The sequence below is a fragment of the Nestor notabilis genome, unplaced genomic scaffold (genome assembly GCF_000696875.1).
Source record: "Nestor notabilis isolate BGI_N333 unplaced genomic scaffold, ASM69687v1 scaffold25890, whole genome shotgun sequence".
Taxonomy (NCBI): domain Eukaryota; kingdom Metazoa; phylum Chordata; class Aves; order Psittaciformes; family Psittacidae; genus Nestor; species Nestor notabilis.
The window spans coordinates 34,792-49,664 of NW_009912965.1; the positions used below are offsets into that span (position 1 = coordinate 34,792).

The window sequence follows — 14,873 nt, forward strand, 5'->3', positions numbered from 1 at the left end:
GAAAAGCTGAAAACACTGCTGAAACGTTGTGCTTAGTGTTCTGAACGACTACATACTCTATCCCCCCCTCCCTGCCCCATGTTTGAATAACAAGTTTGAATAGGAACTTTACAGCACCATCTGCTGCTTATTTTTCAGCAGAGCAGCGTTAACTCAGAAAGAAAACACCTCTTCTAGCCTATGAAGCATACAGAACTGGGAAAAGAGAAGCAGAAAAAATTACTTTCTCCCATGTGAAGAGTATTTATTATCAAACTAAGAGTGCAGGGAGGGAAGGGAGAAATACACAATGGAGCACAAACATCTTCCTGTCCTTATTTTGCAAGTAAATGAGCAATATAGAATAACATCAAACTGTTGTTGCAGGTGGGTTGTGCTTTATAACAAAACATAGCATTTGCCAAGATGCAGTTTATGTAAAAGTAAATAGTGGAGAGAATTTACTGCAGCCAGAGTTAGTGAGATAGTGCCCAGTGGTGGGAGAGTGTTGTCGGTAACAAATACTTATGATTCTTTCCATTCCTTAAACATAACTGTTAGTCTTAATGATACGCTTAGTTAGAACAAAGTCTATCTCTCCAAAGCTGGGAGAGACTAACAGGAAAAAGACAACTGTCTTACAAATCAGCTTCATTTCTGGATCTGCTTCAGAAACAGTTATTTCACACTATTTATACTTATATAGCTTTAGTATCTTTCATGCTATTAGAAAATGTGTTTTAGGTGCTGGTATCAGGCTAAGACAAATATTCTGGTATTTTTAATTCTTAATAGATTATTTAATAACCTGATAGCATACAGCAAATAACTGAGGACAACAGAAATTTAAGTAAAAATTTCTTATAGAAAAAATCTACAAACAAGTTTACAAATACAGTCTTAAAAATCCCTCACAAGTGATGGCAGTTTTCACTTACAAGTCAAGACATTCATCAAGATGAGGGTTTCTGACCTCCTGACATTAAGCCTTGCTTTGGGCTGGGCTATTCTCAATTTTCTATTTTACATATGCAACATGAGCATCTGTAGTCCATCTAAAACGAAAGAGAAGCAATCAGAGTTTCTCATTATCCATTAATGGAAGGTAAAAATCTTCATAAAAACCAGCATCTGTCACCATCTTTCTTAAGACATTAAACATTTAGATCACTATTTTTTCAGCCTCAAAGCATAGGCATAGAAAATAGCAATCTTACATGTGAGTGACAACAAATCCACCCCCAGACATCTCCAGACATTTAATGATATTTTATTTATGTCAGTAAGAAAAAGAGTAAAAAACTATAGCACAGAAATGCTACTAAGTACAATAGAAGAACAATGCAAAATTCCTTTAGCTTAAAAGAGAAGCATCTCCATGATTCTCCTCTGCATCTGGATGATGGCAATGAAACCCAGAATTACTAACAAAACTAATATATGTGTGATTTCTTTAAAAACTTTCCAGGTATGCTCAGTGTCAATGAGCAATCATGTATTACTAAACACACACTGGCACACTCCACAGTAAAGCATTCATACAAATTGAGGATGTTAGCTGAAGTATAGCAACCCTTGGAAGAAAAGAATGCATTTTCCAACAAGTATCCAGGCAGCTCTGCAATCCAGTTCTCAGCCTTTAGTCTTCCAGCAAGTAGTTTGGGTTGACAACCAGGTATGGATCTTCATCAAAAGTCTCCTCTTCTCTGGATCCTCTCAGTCCTGACTGGGACAGTTCTATCAGAATGTGGTCCTGCAACAGACAAAAATTTGTATTCAAACAGAACAGAAAGGTTTGTTTGTACTTTCTAAAAGGCCTCTCCTTTTTATACTGGTAGCAGCTGTTGCTGATAAATTATTTAACCCTTTTAATTGTGAACTCCCTCTTTAACAGGCTTCTAATCTTAACAATTACATTCAGTGGAAAACTCTTACATATTGTATGCTTTCTGGGAACACTTCAATCTAAGTGGTTTTGTGTCTTTAAAAGTGAGAAGTATTTTATATTTTCATACTTTGTCCTCCAAACTGCCCTAGTGCCCCCATGACTTAGCCATCCATCAAATAAACTGACTTTTTGTATTGCTGTATCCTAATGTTTAGCTAACACTATAGAAATACAGAAAAATATCACTTCTACTTCTATAAGGACATAATATGGTGGTTTGAAATTTTACTTGTACATAAAAAGGACATGGAGCTGTTGGAGCAAGTCCAGAGGAGGGCCACGAGGATGATAAGAGGACTGGAGCACCTCCCTTGTGAAGACAGGCTGAGAAAGTTGGGGCTGTTCAGCCTGGAGAAGAGAAGGCTGCGTGGAGACCTCATAGCAGCCTTCCAGTATCTGCAAGGGACCTATAAGGATGTTAGGGAGGGACTCTTCATTAGGGACTGCAGTGGTAGGACAAGGGGTAATGGCTTTAAACTTAAACAGGGGAAGTTTAGATTAGATATAAGGAAGAAGTTCTTTACAGTGAGGGTGGTGAGGCACTGGAATAGGTTGCCCAAGGAAGTTGTGAATGCTCCATCCCTGGCGGTGTTCAAGGGCAGGTTGGATGAAGTCTTGGGTGATGTGGTTTAGTGCGAGGTGCCCCTGCTCATGGCAGGGGGAGTGGAACTAGATGATCTTAAGGTCCCTTCCAACCCAAACCATTCTATGATTCTATATCTCTAACTTATTTCAGTGTTTTCTCTATTTTAACAGGTTTTAAACAAATAAGGTATTTATACTGCATCAGTCAATAACATGAAAGAACAAAACATATTTCTTAAATTAGGAATGTATTCTATTAAAAATGAATCACTGCACCATGTAAGTTAAAACCCTTTTTCCACTATCCACACATCTTTACATACATAATGTGTAAGTCGGTGAATGACTCTCTCGATGATCTTCTTTTTATTTATTAGTTCTTCTTCAGATTCTATTTCAGATTCAATTTCCTTTAGATACCAATTAATAAGTTCACTCTTCTTTAACGATGAATCATCCTCTTCTGCAAAGAAAATAATTTGCACAAACATAGCAGCAGTAAGATACCATTCAAAGTATTAAGAGAAAAGCATTTATATGTTAACATTTACAATGCTGAGAAGAGAAACATGCTTTTTAAGATGTTCAAGAAACATCAGACTTTCTTCTGTTTCTTAAAACATCACGTTTTGTACAGGAGGCTGTTGCATTATGGTTTAACTGTAGATACTTATTTAGACTGAGAATTGAAGCTTTCAGTTCTATGCATCCAAGTAGCTTACAAATCAAGTGAGCAGCCTAGCTACTACATCAGCCTTCACCTTCAAGAAAATGCAGTAGTAAGGTCTCATACAAGTTTCCTCCAAGTGAGGGCAAAGTACAGTCACTATCACACAATGCTGAAGAATTCATCCTTCTACAGTTACTCAGCATTTTGAACATGTATTGTAGTCTCCACACCCTTCCAAAACTTTGTAGCATTGGTATATACTATGAGACAACTGCTGCATTTCATTACAGCCTCATTGCAAGAGAAATATTTCATCTTCTCAAGAAATGAAGCAGCTATTTGGTTAAGTATGTATTTTAGGCTGTGGCTGCTGGCATACATTCAAGGTCTTGCTACAATTTTCACTGCTGCTGACTCTTCTAGCTAGGTTAAACCAGTAAACGCTACAAGTCCTTTCCTGGATCTGCTCTGTTGACATGCTACTTGACTTCCTGGGTTTCAACAAAAGACTAAAGTACCAGAGCTAGAACTTTTATCTGTATCATCAGATGTAGTTTAGCCACATGTGTGCAGGTTCATACCTGACCTAACAAGTTTGGTCGCAGCAGGAGTGAAAATCCCAACTGCAACAGCATGAGATGTAGTAACAGTTGCTCCCTGAACTCAGGGTCTGCCATCTTTTTAATAAAAAGGTACTTACCTTCCTCTGCTTTCCTGAGGTGCAGCACCAGGAGATTAGAAATTCGTTGATACTCAGTGAAGCCCAGCCTAAGAGAAGCTTTGGGTGCAGCATCCTTGTTCATGTCCTCAGAATGGCCATTGATCCCATTCACTACACCGCTGACCCCAGCTGGAGCTTCTGCCTCACCTGTTTGGATATATGCTCAGGTTTAAATCTATAACGTCTTCTAACTGTTTAATACTCTGATCCACTGAAAAGTGTTGCATTGACCAAGTAGGTGAGTGGACCCACAAGGAGGCTGAAGAAGTAAGGGAGTTAAGAGTAGGAGTCAAGAGTCCTTAGATGAGAAACAGGTGAGAAACTGAAGAGAAGCATATACTCAAAAAAGGTAAGCTGCAAAGGCTGGAAGTACCTTCCCCTTTGAAAAAATTCTCTGTGAGCAGTTTACCATTGACTCCATCTTGCTCCTCGTGATCCTCCATTTGCTGTTCATCATCTTGGTCCAAATTGATGTCAGGAGTCTCAACTCTAATGATAGACTTGTTTAAAAGCCTGAAAGCTTCCTTCACATGTTTCGGGTGAACCTGGGTAAGATTTGAAAAAAACCCTATGTATTAAACAGGCATGGTGGCTAAGAGCTAGTGTTTAAAGCTTTTTTCCCTCCCCAATAGCTCCAGAAACTCACCTCTGACAAAGGGTGTTTTTACCTATCTCACCTGATTAATCCTAAGAAACAAAAGACTCTACAAGTCAAATTATATCCTACTGCAGCTCCTTGAGTTCACACAAGGTTATAGAGTGAATAAGCAACCTGATGAATCTGTCAGGATTTAGTGATTATGTGGAGTTGATAAAATTTTTACTTAGGCCGAGAACATTTTGAAGAAAGATCAGTGGAGCAAGAAACAGAAAAGAAATGGGTCTGAACAGAAACAACATAGGAAAAAAAAAAAAAGAAAAAAAGATGTAATTAATGAGACTCCCCTCCAGAATTTAAAAGCAAAAACTGGAAAAAATCACCTCTAGCTGAGCCATAAGTTAAAAGCCATCTATTTCTGTATAAGCTGAATTTAACTAAAAAGAACCCAATGGGTGTCCTTCTTTCACAACCAGTGGGCAAGTTTCTATCACTGCATCTGTCACATAGCCCCTGTTTGTCATGATTTGACAGATAATGGGCTGAGACTGCTGATACAACTGTAATGCAAAAAGTTCTCAGTTTGGACCAGCTGATCTCAGTTTTACAAGTCATACCTTAAGAACAGTATTTCTGGCATACAAATTCAGACTATGATAACATCACAAGTGAAAACATAATCCAAGCTCTCCTCTTCACCTGCAGGATTTGAACACGTACACTACCGCAGCCAAACAGCACAGCCAGAGCTCCCACAACAGTTATATAAACACTTAAACAAACTTTCATCAAAAACCTGGTACCTCATCACAGCAGTGCATACGGGCCATAGCTTCAGACAGCCGAATCATGCTTTCCAGTTGTCGCACTGTGATTCTCCAGGATGACTTTGTCACTCCAGAGCCATCACGCTGCCGTAGTCGTTTATACTGCTCCACTATAAAGTCCTCAGATTCCTTAGATATCTTTGTGACATCAGATAGTATGATAGTTTGCCATCTTAAAAGTATTAAAGTTTATTCTTCTTGCATTAGATTAGCAGTCCCGAGACTCTTTTGTACTAGTTATTGCTTTTCTCCGTAATATTCTACACTACACATATTATAGATAAATATGACAATCATATGTTAAAATTATATTGTAATAATTATTACAGCAACAATGATATTACAGTAAGTACATTGACACACTAATTATTCTACAGGAGATTTTTGATATTTTCTAATTTGCTGTTCCACTGACTTGCTTCTGGGCATAATTCATGCCTGTCTTTACTAGATTGTTCTATGGTTGTTTACCTCTCGTTCTGCATCCAAATGTACACACAAGCATACACTCCATATACTAACATTTAATACAGCTTTGTGTACATACTTTCTAGCCTGAATCTATCTGCACATATACAGACCCAGCTGGAAAACAAACTCCCCACCACATGAAAATTAAATGGGAGTTTTCAAAACTCTGTAAGGGAGGGTGTCCTCTCCTTCCATTTGAGAGGAACTATATTAGAACTTCTGAAAAACGTAACACACACAGCCCCTCCAAGCTGCTATTTGGATAGACCAAAAAAATTTGTGCTCAGACCAGTTTCCCATGTTCTGTATTTTACCACAACAAAAGCAAAGAAATATTGAGGAGCAACACCCTTTTAAAATAAAAACATTAAGCAATACATCAATGAAATACAAAAATCTCTCCAGCAGCTGTGTTGAATAACTCATGCCCTTAAGGTATGAGAAAGCTATGAAACAAGCTCTCAATTGTTCAGAGCTTAAGAACGGCCACCAAATAGTTAAGACTACTGATTGAAACAGTCTCAGCTAGGCTAGCTGGGTTTCTGAGTTACAAAAAACCCCAAAAGTACATAGCTCCAGAATTATTTTATGCTTCTAGATAATAACTAAGTTTATGGCTCTTCTCTTGAGAACACTACACCAAGCGTCTTCGAATTTGCCAGTGAAAAAACATGATACGGAGTGACCGTTCCTTTGGATCTCCCACATACAGAACAACTTATACAGGAAAATAGAATTACCTTTGGTTTAAACTGTCTTGCAAACAGCAGATACCTTCTGATATCATCTAATGAATAGACACGATCAACAGATTCTTCTACTCTGGAATGCAGATCAACTATGCGTCTGGCAATGGCGTAATCTGTAACCTGGGATATTATTGCTCTGTCAGATCACTTTCACAACATCAGCCAAATATCAAAACAGCAGCTATATTCTTCCTTCCCATTCCCTCCCTCATGAAGAGCTAGTCTTCCCAAAAGCCAGACTCTCTGCCAGAAGGTGCAGGAGAACACCAGAGAGGTTTTTAATAGAAGGAAACATAGCAAAGAAGGGACAAAAGACAGTTACAGGATTTATAACCTCTTGGAACTCTCCTGGGTTACAAGTTAGCCGTAGAACAGGCAGAAAGCAGCACTTTGCAGCGTGGGAACTGCTTTCTTCCTTTTCAGCCTACTCTGCCTCTTTCATCAGTCCCTTCTTAATTAGATAATCACTCTGAGCAAAACAGTGGAGAGAATAGTGCTGAACATTAATCCTGGTATCTCAAGCGTTCCCAAGGCAAATGCCACATAGACAGGTGGTAGCAGCCTTAGCATTAGTGACCAGTGATTCGTAAAAATGACTAATGGTGTTAAATTTGCAGGTCAAATCACTACAAGATCTTTTCCAACCTAGATGATTCTATGATTCTGTGATAAGATAAAAAGGCAGTATCCTTGTATTCAACAGAGCATGTTCAAATTTGTACTGCCAGCTTCTAACTTTGCACACAGAGAAGAAAAGCAGAAGCAAGATACTTGCATGAGATCAGCTTCACTTAAAACTGCAGATGGCACCAAGATGGTCAGAAGGCAGGAGCACATGATGTATGAGGAGAGGCTGAAAAAACTGGGTCTGTTCAGCTTGAAAAGAAAGCAACTGCCTCATGGGTGAGTATAGATGTGATGGAGCCAGATTGTTCTTAGAATTACAGACTGACAAGAGGCAACTGACACAAACTGAACCATGAGCAATTCTTCTGATGGAATATAAAACTTACTAATTCTTAAACACATGAGAGTTGTCAAACATTGCACTAAGAGCCTAGAGAGACTGCAGAATCCCCATCCTTGGAGATATTCAAAACTCACCAGGTCAAAGTCTTGGCAACCTGCTCTCAATGATCTGCTTTGAGTGTGAGGTTAGACTAGAAACCTCCAGAGGTATTTTCTGACATCAATTATCTGACAGTTTCTTAAAATTACCTCATTACATTCATCCACAAGAATGAAGAAGAGATCAAATCGAGACATGATGGGAGCTGACAGGTTTATATTCTGTTTCAGCGACTTGGATCTGTCGTAGTGCCCACCAACTGGGTTTGCTGCAGCCAAAATGGAGGTCCTGGCATTCAGGGTAGCCTGGCAACCAAAATATGAATTAAAAGAGAAGAAGAAAATGTCTGAGACTACTTGCTAAATCAGCTCATTGCAATTTAAATGGTCAGCATAACATCTTTTAGATAACATTTCAGTGGAGCTATTACAGCAATCACTCCTCAAAAGAACCCAAATTCTTCTAACCAGCTCTTTCTAACCAGGTCTTGGCCCCAAGAAACAGTTTGATGTATCGATATTTTAACACTGTCACACTCTTGCCAACAATACTGAAACAAGCTCTTAAAATTGCTTCTCACAACACAATTTCTAACAGTGCAAATACACACTTCTACAAACATGCACAAATCTATATCCTCTTTCAGGGTTACTTCAAGGTTAGGATTTTCTCATTTTTTTCCTGTCCTCTACTACGGTTTTTTTTCCCCTTTCAGTAACATTTCTGATCTTTTTTGGGGGGTATGTGACACAAAAACTTTGCAGGCAAGTGATCTCTGTCCTGCCACTGTGAGGCAGCTGACATGAAAATCTGACAGATGATGCTAGATCAGTACCTGTAACAAACAGTTCACTGATCATACAGACCAGACAATCCGAGGAATAGTGCAAACTACCTTTACTCCTGCTTTAGTAATGGATATAGTCTGCTGTTCCATTGCTTCATGAATGGCTACTTGATCCCGAACTTCCATTTTGTCAAATTCATCAATGCAACAAACCCCCTGCAGTGGAAGAATAAAAAACAGTAAGTCACCCAAAATCAATCACTTTGGGGGGGAAAAAAAGCATCTTTTAAGACAATTTGGCACTCTTTGTCATTAATCAAAACCACTCCAGGGATACAGGAACCCTAGTTCCTGGACTCACATTATCCGCCAGCATCAGTGCTCCAGCTTCAATGACAAATTCATGAGATTCTTCATCTTTCACAACAGCTGCTGTCAGACCAGCAGCACTGGAGGCTTTTCCACTGGTGTACACAGCACGAGGACTGAACTCATCCACATGCCTATGGAGAGAAATAATAGCAAGGAACAAACTTAAAGTCCAATTAAAACTTGCAGAAACAAGACAACTGTAATACAGAGCTGCTTCCAATCTCTCAGGCCATGACTTGCTCCTTCCTTCAGGAAGCAATTAACATGTAGGTAGGCCCTCTCACCACCAGTGATGTTTGAGCAAGCCTTGCAAACTAACCCTTATGTAACCGCAGTCTCCCACTGCAGTCTATTACTCTGTTATTTGCCTGTGGCTACACCAGCAGGAAAAATAATCCAGACCTTTCCCCACAAGTTTTCTCCTGACTTCACAAGCTAAGACAGCTCCTTAAGGACCAGGAAAAAATCAGTACAAGGGAATAAATGGCTTCATAGCAAGAAGCAGTGAGACTGACCACAGGCAGCCTAAGGTAGCTTTTGTGGTGCCTCCAGATTTCTGAATTGCAGTGTATGCTGCAAGGACCTCTGCATCGTTCTCCGTGAAGCTGAGGTAATTGAACAGAGCAACAAAATAAAACCATATTGAATAGAATTTCCAATTAAAAAGCCTTATAAGATGTAGCATAAACCATATTTATTTCATAATTATTTTTCAGAGCTAACGGTTGTCTATTTGTCCAAAGTGTTGAAACCTATCAATTTTGACTAAGCTAAAAATGGTGGAGGAGAATCATTATTTTGTCTGCCTTTGATATTTTAGATGTAAAATAAATTCTGCACTTTAATATACAATGTCATTTGAAAAAATGTAGAAATTAATACTTTCATAAGTACCTACAAAAAAAAAAGTCCGAATTCATGCTTTGCGATTATCACAGGGACAGGAGTTTGCTTCAGCCCTGTTCAAATACTTCAACCACATCCAAACAATTCCTGGAAAATATTCTTGAATGTTTTACTTCCCTTTCCTCTGCCTAACATGGAAAAGGCACAGTACTCATTCATAGCTCTCGTCACTCTGGAGAATGTTTAAACACTTCATTTTAATGAGATGCTTACTTCAGAAATTGACTTTTGGCTGTACTTGGATCACCAACCACACAAACATTGATGTCCCCACGCAGTGACGTGCCTTCTGAAGTGGTCTTAGGAACTCCTCCAAAAAGCATCAACAGGACCCCACGTTTCACTTCATCATTACCTGCCCCAGAACAGACAACTCGACTAAAAATCCAAAAGAACACACCAGTCTTCCTATTTAAAAGAAACTCCACCCCACTAGGATTTTAGAGCATTTAGGCACATCTGCTTAGAATTTACCTATTTGCTAAACATCCTCTTATACGACATTTATGTGCTTGATTTAGTTTCAGGGCAGAATGACTCAGAAAGCAGCTGAATTCCTTTACACTACAGAGGCTCAGAATATCAACCAAATTCAGCTGATCAAACTTTTCAGATATAACCAATGTAAATCCTCAAACTAGCTCTGAGCCAAAAAGAACTGCAAACACACATATGCATGTACAAGAGCATACAACTCTTTGGAAGCCTTAAATCTTCTGAAAGAAGCCCATATAAAATAGAGCTCCCATCTAACAGTCAACTGTAGGGTTTGGTAGATCACCCAAAAGCAAAAACAACCATTTTGACTAATCTTGAAGGCCTTAATGATTAACCATAGAAAGTACTCAGGAAATAGATTCTCTTTTTCCAGCATAACCTGTGCTGGAAGGGAGAGTTAGTGGTAGTTGGCATACAGCTTTCAAGTTTTCCCAAAACGGCAGTACACAGACAGCAAAAAGAATTAGTATTTTCACAAGTGACATCTTCCCTCTCTGAGGCAACAACTGGACTCTTACCATGGATAGTGGGGAAGAGGCTGGTGCACAGATTATGGTAAAGGTTCTTATCTTGGCTCATTTCAAAAACCTTTTCCCACTCTTTCACGGACATTTGGTTTTTAATGCTTTCTGCAGTCTGTTCTTCATCTCGGAGCTCTTTTCCACCAAACTAAAAAAAAGGGAACAAACATCCTGAATACTAGTACTGCAGACAGCAGGTTCCAAAAACTTGCTCTGTAAGCTGAACGGGAGGAACACATTCAGAAAAGCTGACCTTAGGCTAAGGAAGCTCATTGCCTTATATCTTCGAAAAATCAAAAGAGTGCAACTTCAGTTACTTTTAAAACCAAAGGAGATGTTTGTCCACAGATTAAAAAGCCAGTAAACCAGTACAGGTTTCTCTGGCTACAATTTGCCTTTGTAAGCATTCTTCAATAACTGGAATTTACAAGGTCTTCATTACTCTGGAATAAGGCAGGAAACTTTTACACTCAGAAAATAACAGATGCTGGTTTTATCATATGTGATGGTGAAGCTGCTAGCAGAATTGTGGATTAAAATATCATACCATGCTAAAAACCAGCCATAGTCAATATTACTTATTATACTGTACTAACATCCTAAGAGGTTATGTGATAAACCAGAGGGAACAAGAAGGATTGATGTTTTTCCTATGACAAAATGGAACAATTCTCCAGGATTTCCTGGAGGAAAGGCAAATGCTGCAGAAATGAATGAAAACTGAACACAAATAAATGGATCAGTCACCTCTTTAGAACTGATACATTGATAACATTGGCAAATAATCACATCTAGTGTGAAAACTGCTATGAACGATAAAGACAAATAAAAAAAACCCTGCTGTATAAATCTAATCAGTATATAAAGACAGTCAAATGCACAGGAAGGTGATACACATGCAAATTTAGCTCTACCAAGTCCCACTCCCTAATTTGAGGTAAAGCCATACAGAGCACAAATCATCAATACCTTTAAAATGTTTTACTTTCCAGACTCACCCGTGGATTTGTTGGTGCAACATAACAAGCTAGAAAGACTAGCTTATATGACAGCTCTCTGACTCCAAGGGCGCGAAGTCCTCGGATCCCTTCAGCTTCATAGCCCTCTGTCCCGCTCACCCGGGAGCTGGTTTCTGCGCGCACCCCTGCCATTACAGTGGGAGTCAAAACAGCAGTGGGAACAACAAGTGGGAAGGACATCTCATCAAGGTCATGAGCAGTAGCAACAAACCTGGTGTTGAGAGTTGAGACACATCAGGCACAACAATCAGTGACCCTGTGAAGTCACATTTGTCACCTGCCTGAGCAGACTCCACTGCTTCTGCACGCAAGATCACTTCCACGCTGCGGGGAATGCTACCACGCGGCAGCTCAGCCTGCGTCTCCTGAATGCGAACCTGCACAGGGAGAGAATATTAGGCAGGTAGCTAATGTTGCCAAATTTGAAACTGTTTCAAAAGCTCAGCTGCTAACAAACACAGCCTTTGACTGCTGCCACCCACACCAACCATGAAATTTCTCCTACAATAAGACAAACAATCAAAAATCCCTTCACTAATCAGTATCTGAAGAGTCCTGGAGAAACTTAAGAGGATACACACGGGGCCACAATGGCAATTCTGGGGGATAGGAAAAGCAACTTGAAGAGGCCGGTTAATGCAATTGACACAAAATATTATTGCAGGATGTGAAGCGCTAAGGATTTGGTAGAGCAAATCAATTGGGAAGAGTAAAACACTAAAAATACTAAAAGACACCTCTTTTCATACTCCTATGAAACAAATACACATGATGTACCTGCAACATGAAACTAGCAGTGGCTCAAATGTGGGTTTTCAGTGGCTTACTTAGACAATAAACACCATACAACAAAACTCATAATTTCCCATGCTAAAACATAAGCCTTCCATAGAAAGAAAGAAACCATTTGCATAAATTCCAGTGCTTTTTCTCGAAGTCTTTTCTTGATATTGACAGAACCAAAATTAACTGCCTTCAATGTGCAGCAGTACAAGCAATGCCTTCCAACTACCACAGGAACATCATTTGTATTTGTCATCGCCCCCCAACCTCACCACAGTACCTTTTGGAAATCAACAAATCTTGATTTGTTTGTGTCCCGCAGGAATCTCCTTCTATTGGCACAGACTGGGTTTCTGCAGATGTTTGGCTGTGTGTATTTAAATTGCTGTTCCACATCTTTAATCACTGTCTGGCAGTCAAGGCACATGAAGGTTCCACTTACAAGCTCAGGGTGGACTGGGTGGGTACGCACCACCTGTCCACTGATACGCATCAGTGAGCCGATTTTTGCCGAAGTCAGTTCTCGGATTCTGTTTAAAACAGAAATTCAAAAGGATTAAATTCTTGAGTTGACATTTTTTAGGAGTACTAACATGCAACATAGTTTCATTCAGTCTGTGACTAAAGAACAGTTTTAACAGACAGAAGCAGCAAAGTTACTAGCACGTATTCTCATTTTCTGATTTTACACAAACTTTAGGATTAACACTAAAGATCAGACCAGTGCAAAAGTTACTTTACTGGTACTTCAGCAGCAATATACTCTAAATCATATTTTAAATACAAGAAGTTACATCTGTTTGTGGAATATGACAAATATAAGTATCTGAGTATGTTTCACAAATGAAAGAATGTTTCAAAAGGTAACCTGCACAAGATCAGGAAACTTCTTCCTAATTGTATTGGTCAACTGTACTACTGAAACATTTTCAGTATGTTTTGACACTTCTTTCCCACCAGTAAAAACACACAAGTTTTTGGAATTAGCGATCATCTTACTTGAGCCTGGTAGGCAGATCTTGGAATGCAACATAAAAATCCTTGTTTGAAGGAACATTTCCGTGGTCTTTGGCAAAAGTTTTTACTGCTCGGCAGAGGTAAGGGTAAACCCTGAAATACAGAAAAGAAGATCAAATTTTAAAGAAGTTATCAAAAATGCCTTCCTTGCTCTAGACTACACCAAAGGTTTGTATCATACATTTTCAGGTTCTGGCTTTTACTGCCCTACTATTGTAGGAACCCACAGAACCTAATCTAAATACACTAAGTGTACGATTACTTTGTAATAATGCCATTTGCTTTACTGTCTGAAAACTGACTTTAAAGTCTCATTTTATGACACTGTTATCCTTATATTAAGTAGATCTTCAAAATTAGCCACTGACTCACAAAATATTTTCAGAGCAATAAGTTCTAGAGTTTATTGCATATTCCTGTATTGACCACCTACTTCTTCATCAGAATAATGCAGCTGCCTAATTAGCTAAGGGTTCCCAGAGAGGAATCCATCGAGAAGTAACTTCTGATCCAGTAAAGAGAAAATAAAATTCTTAAATGTGGTTTCAGGATACAGAAGCAGATAAATCTTTCATTTTTTATATAACATGTAAAAGATGTTACAGGCCTGAGACCACAGCATTGCTAAGCTCTCAGGTAATCGGCACATCTTACCTGTAAAATTCCTCCTGAATAGTCGTAGAGAGCTGCTGATTGAACTGCTCCAAATCCACAAAGCTTACGACCAAAGTGTTCCGCTCTGGTCGAATCAGTTCTTCAGCATCACGCAAGTATTTGACTTCCCCATCGCTGTTCTGAAATCTGATCAGGAAAACGTTTCATAGTTACACATGAGGCAGCAATCGAACACAATCAAATACTTCTGAATTCAGGAGAGAAGGCAACGGAACGGATCACACACATTGAGGAGTGTGCAAGACATCCCACAGTCCCTTGCAAACATCTTTCCAACAATACTTCTTCCGCCCCCTTGCTGCATCTGTTCTATCCACCGCCTGGCACACACGCACCGGGTCTGCACTTCACACAGCACGTTTGCCTCACAGAAACTTATCTATGGTTTAACAACGACTCTGCACCAGCAAACCGGGTTTTGTTTCCTCAAGGTGATGTTAACAGTTCCCTTGTTTGCTGCTGACAGGCCTCTTGGCAAGGAAAATGTGGGAAGCCAGATGTATTAGGGTGTCAACAACCGAGCCCTGAAAAGGATTTTCAACCTGGCTGTCACAAAACCTCCTTGCAAGGGATCAAACGCACCTGACGAAGTGCCCGCAAAAAGCTCTCTGGGGTGAATTTTGCCAGCCAAGGGAGCACCGTGCTCCCCTCTTACACCCCTTGCAAGGTAGACACCTC

At 39.5% G+C, this 14,873-nt stretch overlaps 1 protein-coding gene across 1 annotated transcript; it reads right to left on the reverse strand.

Moving 5' to 3' along the window:
* Nucleotides 1-1,491: 1,491 nt before the first annotated feature.
* MCM6 (minichromosome maintenance complex component 6) lies at nucleotides 1,492-14,321 on the reverse strand (the record flags this gene model as incomplete). The annotated part of the gene is made up of 16 exons (XM_010022153.1): nucleotides 1,492-1,732; nucleotides 2,836-2,975; nucleotides 3,883-4,050; nucleotides 4,313-4,448; nucleotides 5,305-5,466; nucleotides 6,540-6,668; nucleotides 7,767-7,922; nucleotides 8,513-8,620; nucleotides 8,766-8,907; nucleotides 9,896-10,037; nucleotides 10,699-10,849; nucleotides 11,700-11,845; nucleotides 11,932-12,097; nucleotides 12,784-13,033; nucleotides 13,503-13,613; nucleotides 14,175-14,321. Coding segments are annotated over 16 exons (2,368 nt in total), but the record flags the coding sequence as incomplete, so codon positions are not given.
* Between the last annotated feature and the right edge of the window lie 552 nt (nucleotides 14,322-14,873).